The 17,076-nt window shown below is 46.0% G+C and overlaps 1 protein-coding gene across 1 annotated transcript in view; it reads right to left on the bottom strand.

Annotated features, from left to right (window-relative positions):
* Nucleotides 1-17,076, bottom strand: part of LOC126355634 (uncharacterized) — a 459,686-nt gene that overhangs the window by 297,226 nt on the left and 145,384 nt on the right. Inside the window, exon 3 of the mRNA XM_050006000.1 lies at nucleotides 7,103-7,239. Coding sequence (XP_049861957.1) covers nucleotides 7,103-7,239 — 137 coding nt within the window. The remainder of the gene's footprint in view (nucleotides 1-7,102; nucleotides 7,240-17,076) is intronic.

Below are 17,076 nucleotides of genomic sequence, written 5' to 3'. Positions count from 1 at the left end.
TTCAAACATTATGAATCACCTCGAAGGGAACGATCTATTGACACGTAATCAGCATGGCTTCAGAAAACATCGCTCTTGTGCAACGCAGCTAGCTCTTTATTCGCACGAAGTAATGGCCGCTATCGACAGGGGATCTCAAGTTGATTCCGTATTTCTAGATTTCCGGAAAGCTTTTGACACCGTTCCTCACAAGCGACTTCTAATCAAGCTGCGGAGCTATGGGGTATCGTCTCAGTTGTGCGACTGGATTCGTGATTTCCTGTCAGGAAGGTCGCAGTTCTTAGTAATAAACGGCAAATCATCGAGTAAAACTGAAGTGATATCAGGTGTTCCCCAGGGAAGCGTCCTGGGACCTCTACTGTTCCTGATCTATATAAATGACCTGGGTGACAATCTGAGCAGTCCTCTTAGACTGTTCGCAGGTGATGCTGTAATTTACCGTCTAGTAAGGTCATCCGAAGACCAGTATCAGCTGCAAAGCGATTTAGAAAAGATTGCTGTATGGTGTGTCAGGTGGCAGTTGACGCTAAATAACGAAAAGTGTGAGATGATCCACATGAGTTCCAAAAGAAATCCCTTGGAATTCGATTACTCGATAAATAGTACAATTCTCAAGGCTGTCAATTCAACTAAGTACCTGGGTGTAAAAATTACGAACAACTTCAGTTGGAAGGACCACATAGATAATATTGTCGGGAAGGCGAGCCAAAGGTTGCGTTTCATTGGCAGGACACTTAGAAGATGCAACAAGTCCACTAAAGAGACAGCTTACACTACACTCGTTCGTCCTCTGTTAGAATATTGCTGCACGGTGTGGGATCCTTACCAGGTGGGATTGACGGAGGACATAGAAAGGGTGCAAAAAAGGGCAGCTCGTTTTGTATTACCTCGTTATAGGGGAGAGAGTGTGGCAGATATGATACACGAGTTGGGATGGAAGTCATTACAGCATAGACGTTTTTCGTCGCGGCGAGACCTTTTTACGAAATTTCAGTCACCAACTTTCTCTTCCGAATGCGAAAATATTTTGTTGAGCCCAACCTACATAGGTAGGAATGATCATCAAAATAAAATAAGAGAAATCAGAGCTCGAACAGAAAGGTTTAGGTGTTCGTTTTTCCCGCTCGCTGTTCGGGAGTGGAATAGTAGAGAGATAGTATGATTGTGGTTCGATGAACCCTCTGCCAAGCACTTAAATGTGAATTGCAGAGTAGTCATGTAGATGTAGATGTAACCACGTCACACACGGAGACACGTAATACCATGTGAGCTTAACGAATGTCCAGAAACAAACACTTGTTACATCATTTCACGAATGTCAAGTACAGTCGTAGTTGGTCGGTTGGGTTTTCTGCCTGTAGACGTTCTTTGCTCATTTCTTACCGGTAGGCTTTAACTGTTGTTAGCCGTCTGACAGCGATGGTGTCGTTTGAGTGTGTGCCACATCTTCGCGTCACCGCCCCCTTCTGTACGCCTTGCGGGAGAGACTCTGTCACAAGCGTTTAACGAGCGATGACGTGTTCGTTGAGGTCCGGTAGAATCGTGTTCCCAGCTACCTGACCCGGAACCCATGGATTACTTGCAACGGGCGCATTTAAAGGCGCTGGTGTGTTCCACACTCATTGACTGCATCCACGCTTTACAGGACCATGCGCCCCTCGCTTGTGGCCAAATCAGAAGTTCTCCTAGTCTAACATTCCCGAGGCCGATGTACCACCTTGTAACATCCCCTCGCCGGCCGGTGTGGCCGAGCGATTCTAGGCGCTTCAGCAATCGTCACATAGTAAGATAAACATTCATTCACGGTCAAAATAACTTCACCGCCTACGCGAACGTTACTTTGTCACGGCCTTATTCAGATTTAGCCACAAAGCAAATCTTAGCTGGTAACCTTGCCGGAGCGCAACTGCCTGCAATCCGTACTGCTCCCCAGTCTAACCGCTAGTCCTCAACAATGGCGAGCTGTGCGCTCCTTCTCCCTCACTAAACCGCATGTGACATCAACCACCATATTTTTCCTTAAAAGAGACACATTTTACCTTGCACTTTCCCTTTTGCTTTCTGCGCATATACACTTTTGATTTACACTCTTCAGCAAATTTTACTCTGGTCCTCTGCTCTAATTTACAGTTTTTTCAAACGATTTTTTTACTCTTCGTCTGCTTCCGGTCGGACCAGTCCACCGCCGACCGGAGTGACCGAGCGGTTCTAGGCGCTGCAGTCTTGAACCGCGCAACCGCTACGGTCGCAGGTTCGAATCCTGCCTCGGCCATGGATGTGTGTGATGTCCTTAGGTTAGTTAGGTTTAACTAGTTCTAAGTTCTAGGGGACTGATGACCTGAGAAGTTAAGTCTCATAGTGGTCAGAGGCATTTGAACCATTTTTGAACCAGTCCACCGTCTCCAGCCCCAGAGGGTGGCCGCCTATGGATAATGCTACGTGTTTCTAAGTTACCCCTGGCTTTCCTGTGGCTGTCGCCTTCACCCTCTTGCAAGTCACCGTGCCAGCCTACCGCGCCCGACTCGGTTATTATCGTAACCCTTCGCATGCTATCCCCACTCTGGCCGTCCGTCTGCTATCCCGCTGCATTCTAATCGGCGCTTGCTTAATTAAAAAAGGCTACAACATTAGCTTCAATATCCGTACAACAACCGGGTTGCTTTCTGAAGTCACCACATATTCTTAGCTATCGAATGAACTTCTTAAAACTATTGCTTATCTGAAGCGTAGTCACTCGTGCACAGCATGTTGCCACGTTTCACCAGGTGTGTTCACAAAATCTCGTGATATTGAAAGAAATACTGAAAGGTGTGTAAAAATGAGCTAGATAGTGCCAACCGAAGTATGGGTATCACTAGAAAGAAAGTCCGACATCTCAAAGAATACTTTTTTTCTGGATGCACATTTACACGTCCTTTTTTTTCCTTCGGTAAGGAAAAACTTTGTGCCTGGAAACACTTTTCAGAGTTTCGCTTCGAACTTGTTTTGTAAAAGTGCTGATTATTTTTTTCTTAGTACAAAATGGTTCAAACGGCTCTGAGCACTATGGGACTTAACATCTGAGGTCATCAGTCCCATAGAACTTAGAACTAGTTAAACCTAACTAACCTAAGGACGTCACACACATGCATGCCCGAGGCAGGATTCGAACCTGCGACCGTAGCGGTCACGCGGTTCCAGGCCGAAGCGCCTAGAAGCGCTCGGCCACACCGGCCTGATTTTCTTAGTATTCGCTTTTAATGTGCTGCAGTATTTTTCTGAAATTACATTTTCCAAATGCGAAAAACTGTTCCAAGTTGCAACAACGTAGCGCCCATATCTTGAAGATGTTGGCAGTACCACCTGTAACACCTCGGTTCAGTTAACAGTGGTAAAAGCTATAGAAACGATAAATTAAAATTAAGAATAGAATTTTTAGAGGGGGAAATAGTGTAGAATCAGAGTTCGGTAATTGCAGATCAAAATTAGAATATATCATCAATTAGTTTAACGTCTAAGTATAGCAAAGCCACGGAAGCTCCGTCATGGAGAAGGCAGTGACGTTAAACTCTTGTGATGAAAAACCTATAAAAATGCAGGATCGTCATTATTGCCGCCCTTTTTTCCTTAATTGTTTCGTTAAAGGGCAGGGAGCCCGTGTCAGTCAGCAAGACAATAATTACATTGGACTTTATCGTGTTAAGATTCGTGTTAAACTGTTAGAATATTGCGGAGATTAGTGTTGTAGCATACGGTCTCTGACTGTTGGCAGCAACGGAGTATTAAGGGCATTTTAGGACTTCAGTGCTAGATTGGAACTTTACGGACATATGCACGACGGAAACTTAAATTATCTGCTAATACGAGAGAATTCAGTAGTACCGGTATTCAGATATTAACGTGTGGACTTTTGCAAGTGTCGTGTGCCGTTAGTTGCAAATCTGGACGTGCAGCGCGTGCATATCGGCATTTGCGGACTGTTTAGATTCCTCCAAGCTACGAACCTTTTAAATAGACCATCACCATCACCATCTTAATCCTCGAATATAGACTGAAAGTGAAATACAAGAGTGTTGTACTTATTTCATTTACCTAGTACTATTCAGTTACGGTTTTACGGAACGAAAACTATTCAGAAGTATGTCAGCACCATCTAGCGGAAAGCGTAGGCATTAACTAACACGCTAAATTAAGTGAACGTTTACGTGTTTTACGGACTGCTTAATATGAACTTTTGTCACTCTTTGACGTCACCACTCCCTCCGAAAGGTGGCGCAGACTGTCTTAATCATAAAAGACGAGCGTTTTAGCCGGGCAGATTACTAAATAAAAGCAATATTTACAAGACTCGCAGTAATAGCAAAACACAAGGCCCGCACGTCATCGGAGAGTCGTCGCTGTCATGTCGGGAAGTAAAGCCGGTAAACCTACCGACGATACGTATCTACGAGCAGACGTCGACGTGGAGTACCTAAAAAGGGAGCCACAAGAGAGTTGGGGAAAGCAATATTTACAAGACTCGCAGTAATAGCAAAACACAAGGCCCGCACGTCATCGGAGAGTCGTCGCTGTCATGTCGGGAAGTAAAGCCGGTAAACCTACCGACGATACGTATCTACGAGCAGACGTCGACGTGGAGTACCTAAAAAGGGAGCCACAAGAGAGTTGGGGATGCTTCACTCCGTATGAGCGCTGTTCAGATGGGATGAGACGGTCAGGCGCGATTCTGGCTGAGGCGACACGACACGACACGTCGCCTTGGAGTCTGGCTGTCCGCTCAGCACTCGGCGGTCCCACTTGAGCGCCGCGACAAGACAAGACAAGACAAGAGAAGGCAGGCGGGCGGCAAGCAGTCCGAGTAGCCCCCCATGTGGGCCACGTAATTACTCTAGACTGCAAAGACGTGTTTGGCTGTCCTTCCAGCTTTAAAAGCCATTTCGATATGTCAGTTACCTTTAGTACACAGAATTGTACTACCCAAAATGCACCAAACACAAATCGGCCAGCGACTACATTTTTTACAGCAGACTTTTCAAAATTATGTTCTGTGAGTTATTTAATTTTGAAGTATCACAATAAGCACAGGCAACAGCGACAAGAATATCAAGATGCAAAAATATCCGTTGTCTTCCGAGAAGATTCATCAAAACTGGATGAGAAAAATTGCATAGCCGAGAGCACTCGTGCTTTGCAGAACATTGATTAAAAATTTTTTACGCGAAAACTAGAAGTTTTACTGAAATGGTTCAAATGGCTCTGAGCACTATGGGACTTAATATCTCAGATCATCAGTCCCTTAGACTCAGAACTACTTAAACCTAACTAATCGAAGGACATCACACACATCTATGCCCGAGGCAGAATTCGAACCTGCGACCGAAGCAGCATCGCTGCTCCAGACTGAAGCGCTTAGAAACCACTCGGCCAAAGTTTTACTGAGAATCGAACTACAGACATAGATGTATAATTGCTTCGTCTACGCAAAACAATTAGTTTAGACACATCATATGACCTGAAATTACCCTCTTGGTGTATTACGTGATATAGTTGCTTCAGCTACATCTCTACGCACTCCAAGGATGCGGATTGGTTCAAACGGCTCTAAGCACTATGGGACTTAACATCTGAGGTCATCAGTCCCATATGCTTACAACTACATAAACCAAACTAAACTAAGGACATCACACACGTCCATGCCCTAGGCAGGATTCGAATCTGCGACCGTAGCAGCAGCGCGGTTCCGGAGTGAAGCACCTAGAACCGCTCGGCCACCGCGGTCGGCGGATGCGGATTGTTTCTGCATCATATCATGAGGCACATCGAATATTATATCACATATTATATCGCCTAGCCGGCCGCTGGGACCGAGCGGTTTTAGACGCTTCAGTCCGGAACCGCGTTGTCGCTAAGGTCGCAGGTTTGAATCCTGCCTGGGGGAGGGATGTGTGTTATGTCCTTAGGTTAGTTTGATTTACGTAGTTCTAAGTCTACGGGACCGATGACCTCAGATGTTAAGCCCCATAGTGCTTAGAGCCATTTGAACCATTTGATTTTCATATCGCCTCAGTGAGAACTGTGCCTTGCATTCATAAGAACGACATTCTCCGAAACCTGCTGTAAGCTACTATAAACACGTCAGTTCACCTACAGGAATGTATTATACAAGGTACCATTCATTGTTCTAAGACTGGACTAGGATGCGTTCTATGATGACTCCATGAAAACAACAGTACTCTTCTAAATTTTTATCAACTGACATTTTCCCTGAATACATCTGGGCTACTTCTGAGAGGGACATGTCTGTAGTGGAAGCTGCATCATCCAATATCGATTAGTTTTGAGTGGCTGTCGAGCAGTCATGAGTCAGAATAATTACCTAAAGCTTCCTGTCTCCTATTGCACTCACGAAAGGATGAGTGTCTGCCGCCATCGTAGCGTGAGCAGATCGTCCCCGTATACATACATACATACATCCTTGTTCCATAAACCATGAATACGACATTTTGAAATGATGTGGAACATGTCACTTTAACATAAGTAATTAATTTATTTTTTTACTACTTAATATTTAATAATTCATCTATTCAGTAGGAGTTGTCAATCAGAAATTCTTTTAATTTCCTTTTAAATGTTGGTTGGCTGTCTGTCAGACTTTTAATACTATTTGGCAAATGACCAACGATTTTTGTGGCAGCAATATTCACCCCTTTCTGTGCCAAAGTGATTTAATCCAGAATAGTGAATATCATCCTTTCTTCTAGTGTTGCAGCTATGCACTTCGCTGTTATGTTTCAACTGGGATGGGTTATGGATGACAAATTTCGTAAGTGAATATATGTATTGCGAAGGTACTGTGAATATCCCGAGTTCCTTAAATATATGTCTGCAAGGTGGTCTTGGGTGAGCTCCAGCTATCATTCTGATTACACGCTTTTGTGCAATGAATACTTTCTCTCTTAATGAGGAATTGCCCCAAAATATGATGCCATATGAAAGCAGTGAATGAAAATAGGCAGAGTAGGCCAGTAACTCAGATGTCCTTCAGTGAAAATCAAACGTGTCCCGCAGCTACACGGTGTGGAGTAATGAAAGTGTGTTGTCGCTAGGTCATGCGGTGACTGACCTGAGCTCGCTGCGTGGCCGTGTCGAAGGTGGCGAGGAAGCGAGCGGCGAACCGCGGGTCCAGACTGCCGGCGCCCGCCACCAGCCGCTGCACCAGCCGCTCCACCAGCACCGTCACCCCGGAGGACAGCCTCTCCCCTGCACACACCAGCCACGTCTGTCATCACACACACTGCCAGCTACCACATCAGCCAGTCCACCTGCATCGCCAATCACCAGTCACTCCTCCAACACCATCACCATGGAGGACAGCCTCTCCCCTGCACACACCAGCCACGTCTGTCACCACACAGACTGCCAGCTACCACGTCAGCCAGTCCACCTGCATCGCCAATCACCAGTCACTCCTCCAACACCATCACCATAGAGGACAGCCTCTCCCCTGCACACACCAGCCACGTCTGTCACCACACAGACTGCCAGCTACCACATCAGCCAGTCCACCTGCATCGCCAATCACCAATCACTCCTCCAACACCAACACCATAGAGGACAGCCTCTTTCCTGCACACACCAGCCACGTCTGTCACCACACAGACTGCCAGCTACCATATCAGCCAGTCCACCCGCATCGCCAATCACCAATCACTCCTCCAACACCATCACCATAGAGGACAGCCTCTCCCCTGCACACAGCAGCCACGTCTGTCACCACACAGACTGCCAGCTACCACATCAGCCAGTCCACCTGCATCGCCAATCACCAATCACTCCTCCAACACCATCACCATAGAGGACAGCCTCTTTCCTGCACACACCAGCCACGTCTGTCACCACACAGACTGCCAGCTACCATATCAGCCAGTCCACCCACATCGCCAATCACCAATCACTCCTCCAATACCATCACCATAGAGGACAGCCTCTCCCCTGCACACACCAGCCACGTCTGTCACCACACAGACTGCCAGCTACCACATCAGCCAGTCCACCTGCATCGCCAATCACCAATCACTCCTCCAACACCATCACCATAGAGGACAGCCTCTTTCCTGCACACACCAGCCACGTCTGTCACCACACAGACTGCCAGCTACCACATCAGCCAGTCCACCTGAATCGCCAATCACCAATCACTCCTCCAACACCTTCACCACAGAGGACAGTCTCTCCACTGCACACTCCTGCACACACTGCACACACCTCTCCTCACACTCATTACCAGCTCCCACACCAGCCAGTCCGCCTGCATCTCTTCCCACACTCATCATCGGCTGCTGCACCACCAGTACAGTGTTAGAACATGTGCTGCCCCACCAGCACCACTGGCCTCTACAAACCAGATCAAGGCTCTTAACTGCTGCCTCCATACTGCAATTGGATAAGCCCCCCAAACCCCCTCAACAGACCTGTCACTTAGAATCTGGAGCTGGAGCTCATGAGTTCAGTCCTGGAGAAGGTCTGGGACTTCTCCTCGCTCCAGTCCATCCGGGATTGCCTCAAGTCCACTCAGCCCACAGTCATATGAGTACTGGGCATCCTCTCCAGGGCTGGGATGGAATGTGGGGTAACACGAGGTGGAGGCGAAGTGTCCACTACCCTCTCCCTCCTAGTGCCAGGGCGCAGAAGTGCTGCACTCTGCCTACAGTCAGGCGCGTATACCGGTCACGAGCTTACGCCAGGGACTTCACCAGGAGCGACCAAGGGAAATCTCCCAATTACCTTCATCACAACGTGGGATTGAGACTATTTCAACAATAAAAAACGACCAGAAATTAAAATTGTGTGTGTGCGTGTGTGTGTGTGTGTGTGTGTGTGTGTGTGTGTGTGTGTGTGTCAGGGCGCGCGCGCTCGTACGCGCGCGATTCCACACCAACAATTAGGAGGCTAATGGGCAGAGATTTCACGTTTATTAATTTGGTTACAATTAGTTAGTTGTAGCTGGCCGCTGTGGCCGAGCGATTCTAGGCGCTTCAGTCCGAAACTGCGCTGCTGCTATGGTCGCAGGTTCGAATCCTGCCTCGGTCATGGATGTGTGTGATGTCCTTAGATTAGTTAGGTTTAAGTAGTTCTAAGTCTAGGGGACTGATGACCTCAGACGTTAAGTCCCATATTGCTCTGAGCCATTTCAACCACTTGTTTGTAAACATTACACTAAAAGGAGTGTCGTTAGTCTCCAGCCTCCCACCTTGCAACATGGTCACAACCATATATCCACGTACCATGGGTTGCTACAATCCTGCCTGCTTGAGACTCTTCCTCTGGAGATCACACGAAAACAGTACACCAACAGACTGTTTCCAGACGAACCAGTGGTAGGCGCCACACTACCCTGTGGTCCCAGGCTCTCCACTGGAGGTGTAAGCAGCGAAGCATCGCCATAAACTGCAATGCCATCACGCCACTAACTCGCTTCTGCGAGTCATGTGCCTCCACAGTATCCTTTCACCAGGTGAGTAGTTGGGTCGCCGTCCCACCACTATGCAGCCAGTCTTTACACTCAGGCTTACAACGATCACATCTACTGGCTCCTCAATTGGAGTTCCTTCCCTGAGTAGTCTTCAAACTCTGGGCTTAAACAAGCTGCACAACTAATCACTCAGAGTTCTCATTGCTGAATGAACAATGAGTCTCTCACCACAGTGTCCACAGACTATGCTCGTTCTAGAGCACCTAATGACCACCACTGGCTACAGCCTCCATGGAGTACATGGATCCTCAAGCACCCAATGCTCAGCACCGTCTACACTCCTCACAGACTAGGTCCATCATCGTGAGTTGACACTCACCACTACATTCAGCTGTTGTTTTCAAATAGCGGTAAGCAGGTGAAGAACTGATGCAAAAAACAAAGCAGATCACATGTAGATCAGCATCCACGAAATCTGTGAGTAGAACTTTACATCATTCCTACATCATAGAAATAGTATGAGCGCCACAAGTGTTTATAACCTTGTATACAACGTCCTAAATTAACAGCACACGAGACTTGAAAACAGCTTCTGTCGGTGGTTCTACCGCCATCAGTGGGTTTTGTGGAAGGAGAGGAAGTTTTCGGTCATTGTCGGTGGGAGGGAATGAAGTGTACCTTGAGGTGTTGCGCCACTTCTTGCAGCGAACTGACATACTTTTTATGCATTTATTTTATTAAGAACTGAGCAGGAATAATAGTTTACTGTAATGTGTGTGACGTAACTTTCAAACTAGCTTACTATTATGGTTAGAATCTATGTACAAAAATCCTGAAGTGATAGATGTAAGAGGATACACTCAAAGTATCCCACCAAAGGCAACTTACGAACTTTCAAGAACCAGTGCCAAGTAAGAAAGCTGGAGATCAGCTCTAGTCGTACATCTCTGTCTGAGACATGATTATAGGCATTTCAGCAGTCATTCTACCCGTGCTCCTTACGCGACTGGAACGGGATGTGGCTCAATGACAAGCACCCTCTGCCATGAACTTCACAGTGGTTTGCAGAGTGTGTATGTAGAGCAGATGTACACTACTGGCCATTAAAATTGCTACACCACGAAGATGATGTGCTGCATACGCGAAATTTAACCGACAGGAAGAAGATGCTGTGATATGCAAATGATTAGCTTTTCAGAGCATTCACACAAGGCTGGCGCTGGTGGCGACACCTACAACGTCCTGACATGAGGAAAGTTTCCAACCGATTTCTCATACACAAACAGCAGTTGACCGGCGTTGCCTGGTGAAACGTTGTTGTGATGCCAAGTGTAAGGAGGAGAAATGCAAACCATCATGTTTCCGACTTTGATAAAGGTCAGACTGTAGCCTATCGCGATTGCGGTTTATCGGATCGTGACATTGCTGCTCGCGTTGGTCGAAAACAAATGACTGTTAGCAAAATATGGAATCGGTGGGTTCAGGAGGGTAATACGGAACGCCGTGCTGGATCCCAACGGCCTCGTATCACTAGCAGTCAAGATGACAGGCATCTCATCCGCATGACTGTAAAGGATCGTGCAGCCACGTCTCGATCCCTGAGTCAACAGATGGGGACGTTTGCAAGACAACAACCATCTGCAGGAACAGTTCGACGATGTTTGCAGCAGCATGGACTATCAGCTCGGAGACCGTGGCTGTGGTTACCCTTGACGCTGCATCACAGACAGGAGCGCCTGCGATGGTGTACTCAACGACGAACCTGGGTGCACGAGTGGCAAAACGTCAATTTTTTGGATGAATCCATGATCTGTTTACAGCATCATGATGGTCGCATCCGTGCTTGGCAACATCGCGGTAAACGCACATTGGAAGCGTGTATTCGTCATACACGTCTCGGTCACCTCTTGTTCGCATTGACGGCTCTTTGAACAGTGGACATTACATTTCAGATGTGTTACGACCCGTGGTTCTACCTTTCATTCGATCTCTGCGAAACCCTACATTTCAGCAGGATAATGCACGAGCATATGTTGCAGGTCTTGTACGGGCCTTTCTGGATATAGAAAATGTTGACTGCTGCCCTGGCCAGCACATTCTCCAGATCTCTCACCAATTGAAAACGTCTCGTCAACGGTGGCCGAGCAACTGGCTCGTCAGAATGAGCCAGTCACGACTCTTGATGAACTGTGGTATCGTGTTGAAGCTGCATGGGCAGCTGTACCTATACGAGAATCCAAGCTCAGTTTGACTCAATGCCCTAGCGTATCAAGGCCGTTATTACGTCCAGAGACGGTTGTTCTGGGTACTGATTTCTCAGGATGTATGCACCCAAACTGCGTGAAAATATAATCACATGTCAGTTGCAGTATAATTTATTTGTGCAATGAATACGCGTTAATCATCTGCATTTCTTCTCGGTGTAGCAATTTTAATGGCCAGCAATGTAGCTATAAAAAGAAATATCTATAATTATTTTACAGTGATGATCCAAAAAATTATGTCCACCTGTTCAACAGCTTGTGTCTGGGCCTCAATACAGTAGCGATTTTAAGTGGTCCATATGGACAAGTTTTTGGCTGGTTTCTGGACGGAGGGTATGTGGTGGCAGCCCATACCTGCACACGGGCTACACTGTTTGCGTAAATTGTGAGCCGGTGGTTTGTGGGCACAAAGTTGACGCCCGGTAGCGTTCCAGACGCCTTAGGGCCTGGATCTAGTGGCGAAAATACCAATGTAAGTACACTACATAGCTCCTAAAACTAGTGCAATGCTGTACTGGACTTCTGTCACGGACGGTTACCCTCCTAGGAAATGCCATGCAGTAGGGGGAGACATCGAACACGAGGGCATGCGGGTGGCGAACAGCTGTATTGGTGCCTTCGTCACTACAGCTGCCCCCACCGACCCGAGTCTGTGACAAAGGGCGTGTATCGCGGAGCCGTTCCACATTCAGAGACTGCCGACTTGGTATAATAAGGAACGTGATCCATCCGACCGGGCGACACGTTTCCATTGGCCCGTGGCCAAATCACGATGATTCCGTTGTTGCCTACTGCATTAGCAGTTGACGGCTTCGTTGGGTCAACATGGGAACAGGTAGTGGTCGTCTGCTGAGGAGTCGACGCTCAGCAATGTGCGCTGAACGGCGCGCCCCGAAACACTTGCGCCACCACCAGCACTGTCGCCAAATCAGCCACAGATGGCACTGCGGAAGCTATTTCGTAGCTTGTTTTATGTTCCCAGCAGAGACGTAAAACAGCTACAACAATTCTCTGTAAGCTACTCCGTGAGATTTACTCGTAGAAGAGTTATTGCCATTAAATGTTCAGTACAATCGCTGGATTTCGAGACACACCTTCATGTAGAAGATGTGAAAAAAATTTCGTCGATATTTTCTTTGAGAAAACGAACATGAGTACTTACATTATTTGATGGGGGCTAGACAGACGCCGTATTGCAAAACCTCCTCTTTTTGAATTCAAAGGTTTCGAGGATGTAGTGAGACTGAACATCTATGTGTATTTGACGGACACCTAGGAAACTTATCTTTAATTAACCAGACGCAGCAAGCATTTGTAATTCCAGACGAGCTGCTCTTCTGACAAAAGTGTTACCTTCTCTTTAAAGGAGATGGTGTAAGGGGCTGCAACACACTGCTAATAGTTCCCTCTCCTGCTCAACTCTCAAACGAAGAGACGAAACATTCCTCTGTACTCGTGTTCAACCCCTAATCTCCTTTTTGTTACCTTTACTCAAGATGAACGTTTGGGGTTGTAAAATCGTTCTGCAGTCTGTTACAAATACTTGTTCTCTAAAAGTCTGCAAGAGCGTTTAGTCAGCAGACCGTGTTCTTCTATCTAGTGAGTTCCACCTAAGCTCACGTAGCATTCACGTAACATTCTCGTACTGATCGAAGTGAGCAGTAACAAATCTAGCAGAACGCCTCTGAAATGCTTCGATATCTCCCTTTAATCCGATCTGTTGAGTATCACAAACATTCGAACAGAATGGATCGCACAAGCGTTATGTTCGCATTTTCCTATGTGCTCCATCATTTCCCGAAACTTTACCAGTAAACAGCAGTCGGCTATTCGCCTTTACTGCAGCTGACATCACCCCTTGCTCCGTTTTATGTTGATCCGCAAAAGGACTTCCTCGACACGACCGAGTCAAGCATCATACTGCATTCGAACATTACAGCAATATTACAGGAATGTTTCTCATACCCAACCGTATTAACTTTCAATTATCCTCATTCAAAGGAAACTGCTGTTCATTGCGTCAAGTAAAAATTAAGAGCCGGCATATATATAGATTAAGGAAGAAGCTGTGCGACACAAACGAAAGCTGTAGACGTGTTTGTACATCTGAAAGATCATGTCTATTCAAATTTCGCACCAGTCATATAAGAGTGGGGTTAGTAGCTCCAATGCAAGGTAGCAAATCACATTTACTTTAAATACACGCTGTGAGAGTTAGTTACCATTGAGATTGGATGTGGTGAGCTGATGTTAGTCAAGAATACCTTTCAGGCGACAAAGACGCCATTATCAATACCTCACTCAGTTTGAACGAGATCGTGTAATAGAGTTACGAGAAGTTGCATGTTCCTTTTGCGATACGGAAGAAACAATTGATAGGAATGTAGTCACTGTACACGATTGCTGGCAGTGGCAGTCACGAGGATGTACAGTAGCAAACAGACCTGGCTCCGGAGGGCCAAGTGACGCTACCGAGAGGAAAGACCATCGTGTTCTGCGTATGGCTCTGTCGCATCTTACTGCATCTGCAGCAGCAGTCTGAGCAGCAACTGGCACCACAGTGACACAACGAACTGTTACAAATCGGTTACATCAAAGACACAGTAAACTCCCTCTTACTAATCGGCCTATCCTGCTTGTGATATAAAATATGACCGTGGGTCGCGTGTATACCTAATGGATTCTTTCTAATTGTATAATGGTATCTTTCCTGAAGAAGTGAAACCGATAAGTAGGAGGAACGTGTACAACCCACCCTTCTGATGGAAAGTCTACTAAAATAAAAGTAATTAAACCGAACAGGGCTATAATTTGGAAATTGAAAGTTATTTTGTGCATTCACTCACGAACAACACTGGACAGAAAGGGGTACCGCTGATCATGAATCCAAAAGTTACACTAATGAACGAAAAGGAAGTAATTAACGGCCGCCAGACCACTAGGGCAATTTACATCCAAAATCCTGTACAAGATCATGGGAAAGAAAAACATGTATTATTAAACACTGACGTGGCAACTTAAACGTTATTTACTAAGATTGTATCTGTTCTTTCGGACATGTCCGAAAGAAAAGATACCATCTTAGTAAATATATAGTTAAGGCTCACCGGCTACTTGACCATCTTCTTCTTCAGTGCAATGAACAAACATTGCCCGAACTCTTACGGGAATCGGCAACGCGCCGCGAGTAATGAGTATAATGGGCGGGGCACCATGAATGTAGTGAGGGACAATACGTTGAGAATGTGGGTTTCGCGGGAGGCGTGCCAGAGATAAATGCCTGCAGTCGCGCTATCCTCTGTGTCCTCCGTGGCTCAGATGGATGCCGGCACGGTAGCTCAGCGTGTTCGGTCAGAGGGTTAGCTGCCATCTGTAATAAAAAAAAAACTGAGTTAATAGATCAACACCGAACTAAAAAGGGTGTTTTACGACGTCCGCTTCGATCAGATTCAACGAACAAAATGAGAACTAATAAAAAAGAAGAAGAAGATGGATAGAGCGTCTGTCATGTAAGCAGGAGATCCCGGGCTCGAGTCCCGGTCGGGGCACACATTTTCAACTGTCCCCGTTGACTTATATTAACGCCTGTATACAGCTAGGGGTATTCATTTCACTGTGATTTCAACCTAAACGTTGCCACGTCGATTATGTTTTAATTGTTTTACACTAATTTTAAGTGACTATGTAATGATACCCCCCATGAACCATGGCACTTGCCGTTGGTGGGGAGGCTTGCGTGCCTCAGCGATACAGATGGCCGTACCGTAGGTGCAACCACAACGGAGGGGTATCTGTTGAGAGGCCAGACAAACGTGTGGTTCCTGAAGAGGGGCAGCAGCCTTTTCAGTAAAGTTGCAGGGGCAACAGTCTGGATGATTGACTGATCTGGCCTTGCAACATTAACCAAAACGGCCTTGCTGTGCTGGTACTGCGAACGGCTGAAAGCAAGGGGAAACTACCGCCGTAATTTTTCCCGAGGACATGCAGCTTTACTGTATGATTAAATGATGATGGCATCCTCTAGGGTAAAATATTCCGGAGGTAAAATAGTCCCCCATTCGGATCTCCGGGCAGGGACTACTCAGGAGGATGTCGTTATCAGGAGAAAGAAAACTCGCGTTCTACGGATCGGAGCGTGGAATGTCAGATCCCTTAATCGGGCACGTAGGTTAGAAAATTTAAAAAGGGAAATGGATAGGTTAAAGTTAGATATAGTGGGAATTAGTGAAGTTCGGTGGCAGGAGGAACAAGACTTCTGGTCAGGTGACTACAGGGTTATAAACACAAAATCAAATAGGGGTAAAGCAGGAGTAGGTATAATAATAAATAGGAAAATAGGAATGCGGGTAAGCTGCTACAAACAGCATAGTGAACGCATTATTGTGGCCAAGATAGATACGAAGCCCACACCTACTACAGTAGTACAACTTTATATGCCAACTAGCTCTGCAGATGATGAAGAAATTGAAGAAAAGTACGATGAAATAAAAGAAATTGTTCAGATAGTGAAGGGAGACGAAAATTTAATAGTAATGGGTGACTGGAATTCGAGTGTAGGAAAAGGGAGAGAAGGAAACATAGTAGGTGAATATGGATTGGGGCTAAGAAATGAAAGAGGAAGCCGCCTAGTAGAATTTTGCACGGAGCAAAACTTAATCATAGCTAACACTTGGTTTAAGAATCATGAAAGAAGGTTGTATACGTGGAAGAACCCTGGAGATACTAAAAGGTATCAAATAGATCATATAATGGTAAGACAGAGATTTAGGAACCAGGTTTTAAGTTGTAAGACATTTCCAGGGGCAGATGTGGACTCGGTCCACAATCTATTGGTTATGACCTGTAGATTAAAACTGAAGAAACTGCAAAAATGTGGGAAATTAAGGAGATGGGACCTGGATAAACTGACTAAACCAGAGGTTGTACAGAGTTTCAGGGAGAGCATAAGGGGACAATTGACAGGAATAGGGGAAAGAAATACAGTAGAAGAAGAATGGGTAGCTCTGAGGGATGAAGTAGTGAAGGCAGCAGAGGATAAAGTAGGTAAAAAGACGAGGGCTGCTAGAAATCCTTGGGTAACAGAAGAAATATTGAATTTAATTGATGAAAGGAGAAAATATAAAAATGCAGTAAATGAAGCAGGTAGAAAGGAATACAGACGTCTCAAAAATGAGATCGACAAGAAGTGCAAAATGGCTAAACAGGGATGGCTAGAGGACAAATGTAAGGATGTAGAAGCTTATCTCACTAGGGCTAAGATAGATACTGCCTACAGGAAAATTAGAGAGACCTTTGGAGAGAAGAGAACCACGTGTATGAATATCAAGAGCTCAGATGGGAACCCAGTTCTAAGCAAAGAAG

The sequence above is a fragment of the Schistocerca gregaria genome, chromosome 3 (genome assembly GCF_023897955.1).
Source record: "Schistocerca gregaria isolate iqSchGreg1 chromosome 3, iqSchGreg1.2, whole genome shotgun sequence".
In the NCBI taxonomy this organism is placed as follows: domain Eukaryota; kingdom Metazoa; phylum Arthropoda; class Insecta; order Orthoptera; family Acrididae; genus Schistocerca; species Schistocerca gregaria.
Note: the sequence above shows the minus strand (reverse complement) of the source record. Positions and strands in the feature narration are given on the sequence as shown.